This window comes from Oncorhynchus tshawytscha, linkage group LG18, assembly GCF_018296145.1.
Source record: "Oncorhynchus tshawytscha isolate Ot180627B linkage group LG18, Otsh_v2.0, whole genome shotgun sequence".
In the NCBI taxonomy this organism is placed as follows: Eukaryota; Metazoa; Chordata; class Actinopteri; order Salmoniformes; family Salmonidae; genus Oncorhynchus; species Oncorhynchus tshawytscha.
In genome coordinates this window covers 23,930,342-23,947,416 of record NC_056446.1, presented here as the reverse complement: position 1 = coordinate 23,947,416, position 17,075 = coordinate 23,930,342, and the positions used below count along the sequence as shown (strand labels likewise).

Sequence of the window (17,075 nt, the reverse complement as noted above, 5' to 3'; positions counted from 1 at the left end):
TCAGAAAAGCAATCAAATTAAATAGTTTACCTTTGATGAACTTTGGATGTTTTCACTCATGAGACTCCCAGGTAGATAGCCAAAGTTCATTTTTCCCCAAAATATTATTTTTGTAGGCAAAACAGCTCCGTTTGTTCTTCACGTTTGGCTGAGAAATCGCCCGGAAATTGCGGTCACCACAAAGCCATTTTTTTTCTCCAAATTAGTTCCATAATATCGACAGAAACATGGCAAACGTTGTTTAGAATCAAGCCTCAAAGTGTTTTTCTAATATCTATTCGATAATATATCCGTCGGGACAATTCCTTTTTCTCTAGGACCGATTGGAGTAATGGCTACCTCTGTACTTTACGCGAGAATCTCTCTCGGAGCCACCATGTGACCACTTACGCAATGTGCCCCCATACGGCTATTCTTCAACAGAAATGCATAGAACTACGTCACCATGCTGTAGACACCTTGGGGAATACGTAGAAAGCGTAAGCTCGTTGATGGTACATTCACAGCCATATAGGGAGTCATTAGAACGCAGCGCTTTCAAAACCTGGGGCACTTCCGGATTGGATTTTTCTCAGGCTTTCGCTTGCAACATCAGTTCTGTTATACTCACAGACAATATCTTTACAGTTTTGGAAACGTTAGAGTGTTTTCTATCGAAGGCTGTCAATTATATGCATATTCTAGCATCTTTTCCTGACAAAATATCCCGTTTAAAATGGGAAGGTTTTTTTCTCTCCAAAAATGACAATACTGCCCCTAGAGTTCCAAGAGGGCAGGGCACCTGTGCAACCCACACCTCAAATCTCATCTCCTTAATTGAAACACCTGACTCCAAATAGCTTTTGGAGAAGTCGTTAACGCAGAGGTGCACTTACTTTTTACAGCCCGCACTGTGAATGATTACTCAATGTATTCAATAAAAATGTGAAAAGTACAACTTAGTCAGATTGTGTTTGTCTATTATTGTGACTGAGATGAAGATCAGACCACAGAAATCCAGGTGATTCCAAAAGGTCCAAACTTTTTCTTGCAACTGTATGAATATATATACAGTATATAAAAATGGGATGCAATGCAAATGTAAATGCCCCAAAACCCAACATCCAGGGCAGTCATCCCAAAAATTGGAACCAAGGGTATAGGCGGTGAGCCTCAGTTCATGGAAAGCTAGGCAAAACACTGAGCTATCCTTGGGGAAGTGACGCTTCATAAACTCCCAGAGACAGAGTCACAGAGACATGCAAGTCACAGCATCTTTCTCCTGAGGAGGACTATGTCTCTCAGGCAGGACATGTTCATGAATAATCATGAGCAGTCGATGAATGATTACATTTTAAAATATAAGGGATAGAAGCAGGGAAATATCTGCGACTCAGAGACACTTTTCCCGCCTCTCCATGACAGTCCCTCTGCCAGACTAATCTCCAACCAGAGTGCCTGCATTCTCCACTTGATATATTCCTCTTCTCCTCCTCCCCTCTAAACTTGATCATTTTTTCTCTCCTCTTCTACTCTGCATTTGAAAAACGTTTCAACCCTTTGAATTGTAGCAACTTACTGAAAGTAATTCGATGAGTCAATGTGGATGCAAACCCAACAAAGACATCCTGACGGGCACACACATTTTCACATGTTAGTCATTCAGCAGACACTCTTATCCAGAGTGACTTACATTAATGAGTTCATACATTTTCATACTGGTCCCCCGTGGGAATCGAGCCCACAACCCTGGCATTGCAAGCCCCATGCTCTACCAACTGAGCCACAACTGAACCACCCACCCCCACTCACCCCCACAGACACTCACACCCACCACAGAGTGTGATGGGAAGTTTCAAGCTAGCTCTTATGTTGGCAGAAAAGAGCGGCAGTCCAATATTTCACCCTGACAGCGTTCTGAAAATCTGAGCCCGCTGAAATGCCAGAGGTCAACTGGAGGTCAACTGGGGTGACAGAGCGGCGGGTGGCGAGGCTTCCATGTTTAGTCGTTTGATTCACCAGTGTGTCGCTGTTCCCATGGAAGGGAGGGGGGGTAGCACAGAGGCCTTTGTGCGGTCGGGTGGACGAGAAATAGCATGAGCTAGAGAGAGAGGCGGGGGGCCCAGAGCCTAATGAATGTGTCAAAGCCTGATGTTGGAGTCACAGTAATGTCACTGCACTGTAAGTGACCTACGATTAGCCCTGTGAAGGCCAAGGCAACGTTTTTGAATTCCCTCAGAGGGGTCAGGGAGGGCAGTCAAAGAGATTTGAGAGATTTTTAATCCCAACAGTGCCAATAGCTTAGTATTGTAGCTCCCGGCGGTGGCGTCTATTTAAATGAGATGAAAGCCTCACAGTGTTGGGGATGGAGGGAGGCTTTCAATAGGCCGTTTTCCCTTTCTCTTTTCCCTTCTTAAAGGGTCACTCAGAATGAGTGTGAGTGGGGCTCAGCAAAACCTGTGGTGGAGTTGCTGTGCTATGTAATACAGAGGCAAGGAAGGGACATATGGTATGTGTGTGTGTGTGTGTGTGTGTGTGTAGAGGGAGGGCCCGGGTTCAATGGTCAGCCACTCGAGGAGGGCCAACACCTGTGATCAGAGACAGCTGTTGTTGATACCAGAGTTCTAAACCTGTCCTCATTTCTCCTCCCAGCTTCTCTCGCCCTTTCATCTCGGATCCCTTCCAGTGCAAAGCTCCTGGGGTAAACAAACATCAGCTGTTTACAGGGATTTCTCCCTCTCTCACTCAGTATCTCTCTCTCAACCTGTCTTTTGTACCTCTACCTCCTTCTCACCCCTTCAACCTACCCCTACCTCTCACCCACCCTCCTTTCATATGAATCGCTCTTTTTTCTTATCCCTCTCTCTCCGTTTCTTTCTCTCAGTTACCCCATCTCTCTATCCACCTGTCTCCCTCCCTTTAACTCTGTCCACATGTCTCCCTCCCTTTAACTCTCTCTGTCCACATGTCTCCCTCCCTTTAACTCTGTCCACCTGTCTCCCTCCCTTTAACTCTCTCTGTCCACATGTCTCCCTCCCCTTTAACTCTGTCCACCTGTCTCCCTCCCTTTAACTCTCTCTGTCCACATGTCTCCCTCCCTTTAACTCTGTCCACCTGTCTCCCTCCCTTTAACTCTGTCCACCTGTCTCCCTCCCTTTAACTCTGTCCACCTGTCTCCCTCCCTTTATCTCTGTCCACCTGTCTCCCTCCCTTTAACTCTCTCTGTCCACCTGTCTCCCTCCCTTTAACTCTCTCTGTCACTCTCTCTCTCTCCCTCTCTTAACATGTGTCCAAGGTGCATTGAGACACTTTGAAAGCCATACTGAGTAGCTATCAGCACAAACCTCTCTCACCCCATCTGCCTTTTAAATGGACACACTGTCTGCTGTGCTGCTTGACTGTGAATGTATTACAATGGGAAATGTGATCTTAAGCAGCAATATCTCTGCTATGGTACTACGATAATGGAGTCCATGAATACCTAGGCATTATCACAGGTATTGTGCCAGTTGAAAAGTCCCCCAGTTAAATGAATGAGCAACAGTAGCCATGACACCTAAAATCACCTCAAATTCAATATTACAACAGTGGAAACTTCCAAGAATTCAACTGGAAAACTGAGTATGAATAGAATCATGCACTCATACACGCTCACAAGTAAAACCAGCCGCACATGCGTACATAAAAACAAACACACAGCAGGTTTCAACCATTGTTATGCAAATACTTACCATAAAATAAGCATAAAGAAAGTGATTAGTCTAGCATACATAATCAGTATGTTACCAGTTAGTACAGTAGAACTCACTTGATGTAGTATGGAACCTTATTCTGAGACACGGCTCTCTGCCACGGGAGCTGCACAGAGGCTGTGGAGAAAAAATATACCATTAAAAACACAGCGTTATTTGCAGCACAATAATCTATTTAGTCTCCCGAGTCGACTGCTTCCGCAAATATCCACTAATAGCTCCATAACGTAATGGACTTTTCTCCAAATAACATTCCCACTGTGCATGAAATGTAAAAAGTAATGTGCATAACTATTGGACAGTTGGAGCGAGTTAAGACGGCTCTATCTGTGAGAAGGGGCTGCGTCCTCTTAATAATAGCTGTTTAATATATTCTAATGGCATGTTATTCTTAGACTTCACAGACAAAGGGGAGAACAAACGGAAAGAAGCGGATGAGTTAGCTGATCTTCAAAGCCCAAAAACAACCAACAGACTGACAGGACAATAAAAGCTGTCAAATGTGATGACATAAAACTTTACGAGCTGTCGTAAGCCATTCACAGAGAGGAACACGAGCTGTCGTAAGCCATTCACAGAGAGGAACACGAGCTGTCGTAAGCCATTCACAGAGAGGAACACAGCTGAAGCTTCACAGAGAGGGACACGAGCTGTCGTAAGCCATTCACAGAGAGGAACACGAGCTGTCGTAAGCCATTCACAGAGGAACACGTCGTAAGCCATTCACAGAGAGGAACACGAGCTGTCGTAAGCCATTCACAGAGAGGAACACGAGCTGTGTCGTAAGCCATTCACAGAGAGGAACACGAGCTGTCGTAAGCCATTCACAGAGAGGAACACGAGCTGTCGTAAGCCATTCACAGAGAGGAACACGAGCTGTCGTAAGCCATTCATAGAGAGGAACACGAGCTGTCGTAAGCCATTCACAGAGAGGAACACGAGCTGTCGTAAGCCATTCACAGAGAGGAACACGAGCTGTCGTAAGCCATTCACAGAGAGGCGCTCAGAAGTTGATGGAAGCCTTTCCCTCCCCTGTATACACCTAACCTACACACACTGCCTGCATATTCGCTGTATGGAGAAAAAAATGAATGGATGGAGGGTTAGATAGAGGGATATAGACGGAGGGAGGGATAGAAGGAGGGATAGATGGAGGGAGGGATAGAAGGAGGGATAGATAGAGGGATATAGATGGAGAGAGGGATAGAAGAAGGGATGGATAGAGGGATAGATAGATGGATGGAGGGAGGGATAGAAGGAGGGATGGATAGAGGGATAGATGGAGGGAGGGATGGATGAAGGGAGGGATAGAAGGAGGGATAGATAGAAGGATAGATGGAGGGATGGATGGAGGGATAATTGGAGGGATGTAGGGATACAGTGCCTTGCGGAAGTATTCATCCCCCTTGGCATCTTTCCTATTTTGTTGCATTACAACCTGTAATTTAAATGGACTTTTATTTGGATTTCATGTAATGGACATACACAAAATATTCCAAAATGTAAAACGGAAAAGTGTTGCGTGCATATGTATTCACCCCCTTTGCTATGAAGCCCTTAAATAAGTGCAACCAATTACCTTCAGAAGTCACATAATTAGTTAAATAAAGTCCACCTGTGTGTAATCTAAGTGTCACATGATCTGTCACATGATCTCAGTATATATAATCACCTGTTCTGAAAGGCCCCAGAGTCTGCAGCACTACTAAGCAATGGGCACCACCAAGCAAGCGGCACCATGAAGACCAAGGAGCTCTCCAAACAGGTCAGGGACAAAGTTGTGAAGAAGTACAGATCAGGGTTGGGTTATATAAAAATATCAGAAACTTTGAACATCCCACGGAGCACCATTAAATCCATGATTAAAAAATGGAAAGAATATGGAACCACAACAAACCTGCCAAGAGAGGGCCGCCCACCAAATCTCAGACCAGGCAAGGAGGGCATTAATCAGAGAGGCAACAAAGAGACTAAAGATAACCCTGAAGGAGCTGCAAAGCTCCACAGTGGAGATCGGAATATCTGTCCATAGGACCACTTTAAGCTGTACACTCCACAGAGCTGGGCTTTAAGGAAGAGTGGCCAGAATAAAAGCCATTGCTTAAAGAAAAAAATAAGCAAACACGTTTGGTGTTCACCAAAAGGCATGTAGGAGACTCCCAAAACATATGGAAGAAGGTACTCTGGTCAGATGAGACTAATATGTCACTTTTTGGCCATCAAGGAAAACACTATGTCTGGCGCAAATCCAACACCTCCCATCACCCCATCCCCACAGTGAAGCATGGTGGTGGAAGCATCATGCGGTGGGGATGTTTTCATCGGCAAGGACTGGGAAACTGGTCAGAATTGAAGGAATGATTGATGGTGCTAAATACAGGGAAATTCTTGAGGGAAACCTGTTTCAGTCTTCCAGAGATTTGAGACTGAGACCGAGGTTCACCTTCCAGCAGGACAATGACCCTAAGCTAAAGCAACACTCGAGTGGTTGAAGGGGAAACATTTAAATGTCTTGGAATGGCCTAGTCAAAGCCCAGACCTCAATCCAATTGAGAATCTGTAGTATGACTTAAATATTGCTGTACACCAGCGGAACCCATCCAACTTGAAGGAGCTGGAGCAGTTTCGTCTTGAAGAATGGGAAAAAATCCCAGTGGCTAAATGTGCCAAGCTTATAAAGACATACCCCAAGAGACTTGCAGCTGTAATTGCTGCAAAAGGTGGCACTACAAAGTATTGACTTTGGGGAGGTGAATAGTTATGTACGCTCAATTTTTAGTTTTTTTGTCTTATTTCTTGTTTGTTTCACAACAAAAATATTTTGTATCTTCAAAGTGGTAGGCATGTTGTGTAAATCAAATGATACAAACCCCCAAATAATCAATTTTCATTCCAGGTTGTAAAACTACAAAATAGGAAAAATGCCAAGGGGAGTGAATACTTTCGCAAGCCACTGTAGATGGAGGGTGAATATATATCAAATCAAATCAAATTTTATTTGTCACATACACATGGTTAGCAGATGTTAATGCGAGTGTAGCGAAATGCTTGTGCTTCTAGTTCCGACAATGCAGTAATAACCAACAAGTAATCTAACTAACAATTCCAAAACTACTGTCTTATACACAGTGTAAGGGGATAAAGAATATGTACATAAGGATATATGAATGAGTGATGGTACAGAGCAGCATAGGCAAGATACAGTAGATGGTATCGAGCACAGTATATACATATGAGATGAGTATGTAAACAAAGTGGCATAGTTAAAGTGGCTAGTGATACATGTATTACATAAGGATGCAGTCGATGATATAGAGTACAGTATATACGTATGCATATGAGATGAATAATGTAGGGTAAGTAACATTATATAAGGTAGCATTGTTTAAAGTGGCTAGTGATATATTTACATCATTTCCCATCAATTCCCATTATTAAAGTGGCTGGAGTTGAGTCAGTGTCAGTGTCAGTGTGTTGGCAGCAGCCACTCAATGTTAGTGGTGGCTGTTTAACAGTCTGATGGCCTTGAGATAGAAGCTGTTTTTCAGTCTCTCGGTCCCAGCTTTGATGCACCTGTACTGACCTCGCCTTCTGGATGATAGTGGGGTGAACAGGCAGTGGCTCGGGTGGTTGATGTCCTTGATGATCTTTATGGCCTTCCTGTAACATCGGGTGGTGTAGGTGTCCTGGAGGGCAGGTAGTTTGCCCCCGGTGATGCGTTGTGCAGACCTCACTACCCTCTGGAGAGCCTTACGGTTGAGGGCGGAGCAGTTGCCGTACCAGGCGGTGATACAGCCCGCCAGGATGCTCTCGATTGTGCATCTGTAGAAGTTTGTGAGTGCTTTTGGTGACAAGCCAAATTTCTTCAGCCTCCTGAGGTTGAAGAGGCGCTGCTGCGCCTTCTTCACGATGCTGTCTGTGTGAGTGGACCAATTCAGTTTGTCTGTGATGTGTATGCCGAGGAACTTAAAACTTGCTACCCTCTCCACTACTGTTCCATCGATGTGGATAGGGGGTGTTCCTCTGCTGTTTCCTGAAGTCCACAATCATCTCCTTAGTTTTGTTGACGTTGAGTGTGAGGTTATTTTCCTGACACCACACTCCGAGGGCCCTCACCTCCTCCCTGTAGGCCGTCTCGTCGTTGTTGGTAATCAAGCCTACCACTGTTGTGTCGTCCGCAAACTTGATGATTGAGTTGGAGGCGTGCGTGGCCACGCAATCGTGGGTGAACAGGGAGTACAGGAGAGGGCTCAGAACGCACCCTTGTGGGGCCCCAGTGTTGAGGATCAGCGGGGTGGAGATGTTGTTGCCTACCCTCACCACCTGGGGGCGGCCCGTCAGGAAGTCCAGTGCCCAGTTGCACAGGGCGGGGTCGAGACCCAGGGTCTCGAGCTTGATGACGAGCTTGGAGGGTACTATGGTGTTGAATGCCGAGCTGTAGTCTATGAACAGCATTCTCACATAGGTATTCCTCTTGTCCAGATGGGTTAGGGCAGTGTGCAGTGTGGTTGAGATTGCATCGTCTGTGGACCTATTTGGTCGGTAAGCAAATTGGAGTGGGTCTAGGGTGTCAGGTAGGGTGGAGGTGATATGGTCCTTGACTAGTCTCTCAAAGCACTTCATGATGACGGAAATGAGTGCTACGGGGCGGTAGTCGTTTAGCTCAGTTACCTTAGCTTTCTTGGGAACAGGAACAATGGTGGCCCTCTTGAAGCATGTGGGAACAGCAGACTGGTATAGGGATTGATTGAATATGTCCGTAAACACACCGGCCAGCTGGTCTGTGCATGCTCTGAGGGCGCGGCTCGGGATGCCGTCTGGGCCTGCAGCCTTGCGAGGGTTAACACGTTTAAATGTCTTACTCACCTCGGCTGCAGTGAAGGAGAGTCCGCATGTTTTCGTTGCAGGCCGTGTCAGTGGCACTGTATTGTCCTCAAAGCGGGCAAAAAAGTTATTTAGTCTGCCTGGGAGCAAGACATCCTGGTCCGTGACTGGGCTAGATTTCTTCTTGTAGTCCGTGATTGACTGTAGACCCTGCCACATGCCTCTTGTGTCTGAGCCGTTGAATTGAGATTCTACTTTGTCTCTGTACTGACGCTTAGCTTGTTTGATAGCCTTGCGGAGGGAATAGCTGCACTGTTTGTATTCGGTCATGTTACCAGTCACCTTGCCCTGATTAAAAGCAGTGGTTCGCGCTTTCAGTTTCACGCGAATGCTGCCATCAATCCACGGTTTCTGGTTAGGGAATGTTTTAATCGTTGCTATGGGAACGACATCTTCAACGCACATTCTAATGAACTCGCACACCGAATCAGCGTATTCGTCAATATTGTTATCTGACGCAATACGAAACATATCCCAGTCCACGTGATGGAAGCAGTCTTGGAGTGTGGAGTCAGCTTGGTCGGACCAGCGTTGGACAGACCTCAGCGTGGGAGCCTCTTGTTTTAGTTTCTGTCTGTAGGCAGGGATCAACAAAATGGAGTCGTGGTCAGCTTTTCCGAAAGGAGGGCGGGGCAGGGCCTTATATGCGTTGCGGAAGTTAGAGTAACAATGATCCAAGGTTTTTCCACCCCTGGTTGCGCAATCGATATGCTGATAAAATTTAGGGAGTCTTGTTTTCAGATTAGCCTTGTTAAAATCCCCAGCTACAATGAATGCAGCCTCCGGATAAATGGATTCCAGTTTGCAAAGAGTCAAATAAAGTTTGTTCAGAGCCATCGATGTGTCTGCTTGGGGGGGGAGGTATATACAGCTGTGATTATAATCGAAGAGAATTCTCTTGGTAGATAATGCGGTCTACATTTGATTGTGAGGAATTCTAAATCAGGTGAACAGAAGGATTTGAGTTCCTGTGTGTTTCTTTCATCACACCATGTCTCGTTAGCCATAAGGCATACGCCCCCGCCCCTCTTCTTACCAGAAAGATGTTTGTTTCTGTCGGCGTGATGCGTGGAGAAACCCGCTGGCTGCACCGCCTCGGATAGCGTCTCTCCAGTGAGCCATGTTTCCGTGAAGCAAAGAACGTTACAGTCTCTGATGTCCCTCTGGAATGCTACCCTTGCTCGGATTTCATCAACCTTGTTGTCAAGAGACTGGACATTGGCGAGAAGAATCCTAGGGAGTGGTGCACGATGTGCCCGTCTCCGGAGTCTGACCAGAAGACCGCCTCGTTTCCCTCTTTTTCGGAGTCGTTTTTTTGGGTCACCGCATAGGATCCATTCCGTTGTCCCGGTTGAAAGGCAGAACACAGGATCCGCGTCGCGAAAAACATATTCTTGGTCGTACTGATGGTGAGTTGACGCTGATCTTATATTCAGTAGTTCTTCTCGACTGTATGTAATGAAACCTAAGATGACCTGGGGTACTAATGTAAGAAATAACACGTAAAAAAACAAAACACTGCATAGTTTCCTAGGAACGCGAAGCGAGGCGGCCATCTCTGTCGGCGCCGGAAGGAAGGATGGATGGATGGAAGGAAGGAAGGAAGGATGGATGGATGGAAGGATGGATGGATGGATTGGATGGATGGAAGGATGGATGGATGGAAGGATGGGCGGAAAGACGGACACTTTAATAATAATCTACCATTCCTTTTCATAGTATTTTAATATCTACTGTATGAGAGATGAAAGGAGCGCCAGAATGTCATCTTGTCAAAATGTCATCTTGTCTGGTACAGTAACTCAGCTGTCAGCACCACTCAAGTCTATGGACACGATGCGGCTCAGTTTCGTCCCCATCCCATCCTGTTATCATACAGCGGACATTTTGGATCCATGTCAAAGCCAAATGGGGTAGATAAAAGAGGGGTTGCATATGAGATGGAGAGAGGAAGGGGACATAGTCATGAAAAACAATATTCCTGGGGTGTATACATGTTGTAAATGGGGATGGAAGGAGGGAGAGGTAGAGTCTGGCTTTCTCTGTCTGTTCCTAATGTTCTCACTCTCTGCCCTCTATCCCACCTCGTCTCTTCCCTCCCCCTCCCTCCCTCATTCTCTTCCTGGTTAATGGCCACTCTGGTCTGAGAGGAGAATAACTAACTAGAGGAAGTCAGAGGAGAGTTGTAATTAAGCCTTGAATTATTCAAGAGTAAAGAACCTTGTGGCCTGCAAACAACCTGCTTGACTCTGTGTGTATATGTCTGTGTGTGTGTGTCTGTGTGAGTGTGTCTGTGTGTGTGTGTGTGTGTGTGTGTCTGTGTGTGTGTGTGTCTGTGTGAGTGTGTCTGTGTGAGTGTGTGTGTGTGTCTGTCTGTGTGAGTGTGTCTGTGTGAGTGTGTCTGTGTGTGTGTGTGAGTCTGTCTGTGTGAGTGTGTCTGTGTGTGTGTGTATGTCTGTGTGTGTCTGTCTGTGTGAGTCTGTCTGTGTGAGTGTGTCTGTCTGTGTGCATGTGTCTGTCTGTGTGAGTGTGTCTGTGTGTGTCTGTCTGTGTGAGTCTGTCTGTGTAAGTGTGTCTGTCTGTGTGCATGTGTCTGTCTGTGTGCGTGTGTCTGTGTGAGTGTGTCTGTGTGAGTGTGTTTGTGTGTGTCTGTCTACGTGTGTGTGTCTGTGTGTGTCTGTCTGTGCCTGTGTGTCTGTGTGTGTCTGTGTGTGTCTGTCTGTCTGTGTCTGTGTGCGTGCGTGTGTCTGTGTGCGTGTGTCTGTCTGTGTGCGTGTGTCTGTCTGTGTGCGTGTGTCTGTGTGTGTCTGTCTGTGTCTGTCTGTGTGTCTGTGTGTGTGAGTGTGTCTGTGTGTGTGTGTCTGTCTGTGTGAGTGTGTCTGTCTGTGTGAGTGTGTCTGTGTGTGTGTGTGTCTGTCTGAGTGTGCCTGTGTGTGTGTGTCTGTCTGTGTGAGTGTGTCTGTGTGAGTGTGTCTGTCTGTGTGCGTGTGTCTGTCATTGTGCGTGTGTCTGTGTGAGTGTGTCTGTGTGTGTCTGTCTGTGTGTCTGTCTGTCTGTGTGCGTGTGCGAGTGTCTGTGTGTGTCTGTCTGTGTGCGTGTGTCTGTGTGTGTCTGTCTGTCTGTCTGTGTCTGTGTGTCTGTCTGTGTGTGTGTGTCTGTGTGTGTCTGTCTGTGTGCGTGTGTCTGTCTGTGCGCGTGTGTCTGTGTGTGTGAGTGTGTCTGTGTGTGTCTGTCTGTGTCTCTGTGTGTGTCTGTCTGTGTGAGTGTGTCTGTGTGTGTGTCTGTCTGTGTGAGTGTGTCTGTGTGTGTGAGTGTGTCTGTGTGTGTGTGTGTCTGTCTGTGTGAGTGTGTCTGTCTGTGTGCGTGTGTCTGTCTGTGTGTGTCTGTGTGAGTGTGTCTGTGTGTGTCTGTCTGTGTGTCTGTGTGTGTGTGCGTCTGTCTGTGTGTCTGTGTGTGTCTGTCTGTGTCTGTCTGTGTGCGTCTGTCTGTCTGTGTGAGTGTGTCTGTGTGTGTCTGTCTGTGTGTGTGTGTCTGTGTGTGTCTCTGTGTGTGTCTGTCTGTCTGTGTGTGTCTGTATGTGAGTGTGTCTGTGTGCGTCTGTCTGTCTGTGTGTGTCTGCCTGTGTGAGTGTCTGTGTGTGTCTGTCTGTGTGAGTGTGTATGTCTGTCTGTGTGTGTGTGTCTGTGTGCGTGTGTCTGTCTGTGCGTGTGTCTGTCTGTGTGTGCGTGTGTCTGTGTGTGTCTGTCTGTGTGTGTGTGTCTGTGTGTCTGTCTGTGTGTGTGAGTGTGTCTGTGTGTGTCTGTGTGAGTGTGTCTGTGTGTGTGTCTGTCTGTGTGAGTGTGTCTGTGTGCGTCTGTCTGTGTGCGTCTGTCTGTGTGCGTGTGTCTGTCTGTGTGCGTGTGTCTGTCTGTGTGCGTGTGTCTGTCTGTGTGCGTGTGTCTGTCTGTGTGCGTGTGTCTGTCTGTGTGTGCGTGTGTCTGTGTGCGTGTGTCTGTGTGTGTGAGTGTGTCTGTCTGTGTGTGTGCATCTGTCTGTGTGAGTGTGTCTGTGTGTGTCTGTCTGTGTCTGTGTGTCTGTGTGCGTGTGTGTGTCTGTGTGTGTCTGTCTGTGTGTGTCTGTGTGCGTGTGTCTGTGTGCGTGTGTCTGTGTGCGTGTCTGTCTGTGTGCGTGTCTGTCTGTGTGCGTGTGTCTGTCTGTGTGCGTGTCTGTCTGTGTGTGCGTGTGTCTGTGTGTGCGTGTGTCTGTGTGCGTGTGTCTGTGTGTGTCTGTCTGTGTGAATGTGTCTGTGTGTGTCTGCCTGTGCGAGTGTGTCTGTGTGTGTCTGTCTGTGCGAGTGTGTCTGTGTGTGTCTGTCTGTGTGTGTGTCTGTCTGTGTGTGTGTGTCTGTGTGCGTCTGTCTGTCTGTGTCTGTCTGTGTGCGTCTGTCTGTGTGCGTCTGTCTGTGTGCGTCTGTCTGTGTGCGTCTGTCTGTCTGTGTCTGTCTGTGTGTGTCTGTCTGTGTGAGTGTGTCTGTGTCTGTGTGTGTCTGTCTGTGTGAGTGTGTCTGTGTGCGTCTGTGTGTGTCTATCTGTCTGTGTCTGTCTGTGTGCGTCTGTCTGTGTGTGTCTGTCTGTGTGCGTGTGTCTGTGTGTGTCTGTCTGTGTGTGTGTGTGTGTCTGTCTGCGTGCGTGCGTGTGTCTGTGTGTGTCTGTGTGTGTCTGTCTGTGTGTCTGTCTGTGTGTGTCTGTCTGTGTGTGTGTGTCTGTGTGTGTGTGTCTGTCTGTGTGCGTGTGTGTATAGGAGGCAGTGGATGATGGCTGACATCAAAACAACCCTGACAAAAAGAACAGCAAAACTTCCTCCCCCATCATGGATAGGCTACCGCCAAGACATTCGTAGGCTGTATTACATATCAAGGGCAGTCATTGGCTACTCACTGGAGAGGAAGTGCTGGGAGGACGGGCCAAAGTCTCTGTGGGCTTCCTGAAGGAGTTTCAGTCTCTCCTCAACGGCCACCTGCACACCAGAAAGAGGAGAGAGCGTTACACACACATCTGCACCCCGCCAGCTCTATATCGACCGGCCCAGCTGTGTGTGTGTGTTGCTGAGTGTCCTCACTGTGAGCAGTGACTCAGTCATCCTCCCTACAGGGAGGAAATAAGGCTGTCTCTACACAGGGAACCAGGAGACTTGGCTTCCACAGTTTCATCATACCCCAGTGAATCTCTATGGGGTGACTGGCGACTGGGGTCTGAGTCCTGCCGTGTGCCCTTCTGTTTGATCAGATCAAAGTGGCTTCCTATATCAGTGGTCATCATCGACTCCTGCATGGTAATGCCAGGGGTGGGGGGTATGGAGAAGGATCTCTCTCTTTCTTTATTTGTCTCTTGTCTCTCTCTCACAAACACGGTCAAGCCCACTCATACATGCAGCACAAACCCAGATTGATTCAAGCACTACAGTGACAACTGAGCCTGAGGGGTGTCAGAGTAGTGTTCTGATCCCAGCCATCAGTAAGCTGGACCAGGTCACAGATCATACAATGCTAAAGCACTGGAACCTTGAGCAAGGACACCAACACCATAGAGATGGGTTGGACTGACATATCTAAGGGAAATTTAGATCACACAAGAGGAGACGGACGCACACACACACACACACAAAACCACCAGGGGTGAATCCTGCCCAGCCCCAAAAACACAGAGCGTGTCCCAAATCAGATTGAACCAAGTGATCAAAAGAGGGGTGGGGTGAATTTGATCTACAGTGACAGAAGGAAACAGTACCAATACAGAAATAAGGCCCCTGTAGAGGCAGACAAGTGGAGGGCCACCTCTCCCCTTCCCTCACGGTGTGTCTGAGCTGCAGCGTGCTGACAGACAGAGAGAGAGGAGGGAAGGAATAATGAGAGAAAGAACAAGAACAAACAGGTGAAAAGAGAGGGACAGAAATACTGGATTACAAGACAGTAGGAGAGCTAGTATGACATTGAAGGACAATAAACATGAGTGTACAGACAAGCAGAGGGGAGAATAAGATGGCTCCTAAAAGGAGGGACATGTTAGTTGTGACACCTACACCAGAGTATGACAACTCCTAAAAAGGAGGAGGGTTGTAGCTGTGACACCTCTTCTCGTGGCACATAAAAGGGAGATTGTTTTAGGCAAGGTTTTAGGCGTGACACTTATTGCCCACCTTTAAAAGGGAGAAGGTTTTAGGTGTGACATCCTTTGCCCACCTGTAAAGGGGGAAGGTGTTAGGCATGACATCCTTTGCCCACCTGTAAAGGGGGAAGGTGTTAGGCATGACATCCTTTGCCCACCTGTAAAGGGAGAAGGTTTTAGGTGTGACACCCACTGCCCACCTGTAAAGGGAGAAGGTTTTAGGTGTGACATCCTTTGCCCACCTGTAAAGGGGGAAGGTGTTAGGCATGACATCCTTTGCCCACCTGTAAAGGGAGAAGGTTTTAGGTGTGACACCCACTGCCCACCTGTAAAGGGGGAAGGTGTTAGGCATGACATCCTTTGCCCACCTGTAAAGGGAGAAGGTTTTAGGTGTGACATCCTTTGCCCACCTGTAAAGGGGGGAAGGTTTTAGGTGTGACATCCTTTGCCCACCTGTAAAGGGGGGAAGGTTTTAGGTGTGACACCCACTGCCCACCTGTAAAGGGGGGAAGGTGTTAGGTGTGACATCCTTTGCCCACCTGTAAAGGGGGGAAGGTTTTAGGTGTGACACCCACTGCCCACCTGTAAAGGGGGGAAGGTGTTAGGCATGACATCCTTTGCCCACCTGTAAAGGGGGGAAGGTTTTAGGTGTGACACCCACTGCCCACCTGTAAAGGGGGGAAGGTGTTAGGCGTGACACGCATTGCCCACCTGTAGTAGTTTCCAGCGCATGTTGAGGTTGTCCAGTTGTCTGGAGGAGATGGAGGACAGCTGGACATCCAGAGGAGCCAGCTCACCAGACAGCTCGTTCACCTCACACACGTCCTGCCTCAGAGGGGACATCTCGTCCTTGAAGACCTGGGACACACACACAAACAAAATACTCCGATCAGACAGATGTACATTACATTATCAGTACAGCGTTTAGTCTTGATTGTGACAATGTCCTGATACTGTACATATTACAGTGCTGGGGTAATACCTGAGCCAATAGTGATTAGATGGTGACAGGTTATTCATTTTTGGCCATTGATGTACTGTATGTACAGGTCAATTACTACCTGCTAGGAGCTACCTGCAAGGCCTTGTCGGCCCTAAATGTGTGGTAGTGAATGTAAAAACACCTTCCCTCTCTCTCTCCCCCCATTAATAGACTAGTAACTCTCCAGACCCCCCTCACCGTGGTCTTCGCTATGTGGTCCTGCAGTGAGTCTATGAGCAGGTCTCCTACAGGCTGCCAGACAGCCTTGGTCTCCTCTGCCCTGGCTAGCCGCAGGTCCAGCTGGTCCATGTTGCTCTGGAGCTCCTGTAGCCTCTCTAAGGCCCTCTCTACCTGGCTCTGCCATCCACCCACGTGGCCCTGCAGACGCTCCCACCGCTCCTGCACCTCCGCTGTCTGCTTCCTGATGGCCCTGGCCACACCCCGCGCCTTCTCCTCTGGAGTCAGGTCTGGGAGGGGAGGAGAGAAAGGGGGAGTGAGGGAGAGGACAAAGACTGGAACATCGAGACATTTACTCTGAAGAGAAAAGAGCATGACTAAATGTTTATCTTGTCTGCAGACCTGAAATCAGCGTGTCAGAGACCATCTCAATCTCAGACACCCTGATCTGAAGCATTCAGGCACACATTTTCTATTCTTTTTATTTTACATTTAAGACATTTAAGACCTAGGTCTCTTTTACAAATGCAGCTTGAATACAACATAATTATACACATTATACCCAAACTATATACAGCGGGTCGTTCTGTCTGTTTGTCGGTCTGCCAGACATAGATAGCCACACACCCCAGACAGGACTGGCGTGGGAGCTGTCTGCTTTAATAATGAGAAGTTTGAAATGCAAACAAAAGCCAGGGAAACTCTGGGAGCATTTAATTGGGTCGGAGAAGGTCTTCTCAGCCACTGGGTTCAGACATGACTAGAGGAGACAGCGGTGTCCCTGTTATCACTGGTCTCAGATCATTTTTACTCTGTGAAGCCCCTTGTCCCTCCTGTGAAAGTATCCGAGCTATCACAGGTTTTTAGATCAGATATACCCTCTACAGCCACACATGACAGCATCTGAGGTCATCTTAGTGTTTGCTTCAGATAAGTTTCACCTTCTGATTTTATATCCACCAGAATGAAACCATCCTGCCCATCACAGCTCTCAGAGCAGCTCTTAACCACTGATTCGACAAGAGGCCTTCAATAACTACATCAAAGAAGACGGAAGTGCCAGATCTCTGCCTGCTCTCAACTCTGTCCACACCCTCCCAGACCATCTCATGGGGTCCCTACATTATTGAACATCCAGGCTCTGATAACGAGGAAATG

General features: G+C 47.6%; 1 protein-coding gene across 8 annotated transcripts in view; it reads right to left on the bottom strand.

Moving 5' to 3' along the window:
* The window catches only part of utrn (utrophin), a 334,500-nt gene that overhangs the window by 80,552 nt on the left and 236,873 nt on the right, over nucleotides 1–17,075 (bottom strand). For all 8 annotated transcript variants that reach the window (XM_042300851.1, XM_042300850.1, XM_042300854.1 and 5 more), the window contains 4 exons: nucleotides 15,939–16,207; nucleotides 15,470–15,616; nucleotides 13,532–13,610; nucleotides 3,788–3,848 (listed from right to left, as the gene is read on the bottom strand). In XM_042300851.1, the coding sequence (XP_042156785.1) occupies nucleotides 3,788–3,848; nucleotides 13,532–13,610; nucleotides 15,470–15,616; nucleotides 15,939–16,207 (556 nt within the window). The remainder of the gene's footprint in view (nucleotides 1–3,787; nucleotides 3,849–13,531; nucleotides 13,611–15,469; nucleotides 15,617–15,938; nucleotides 16,208–17,075) is intronic.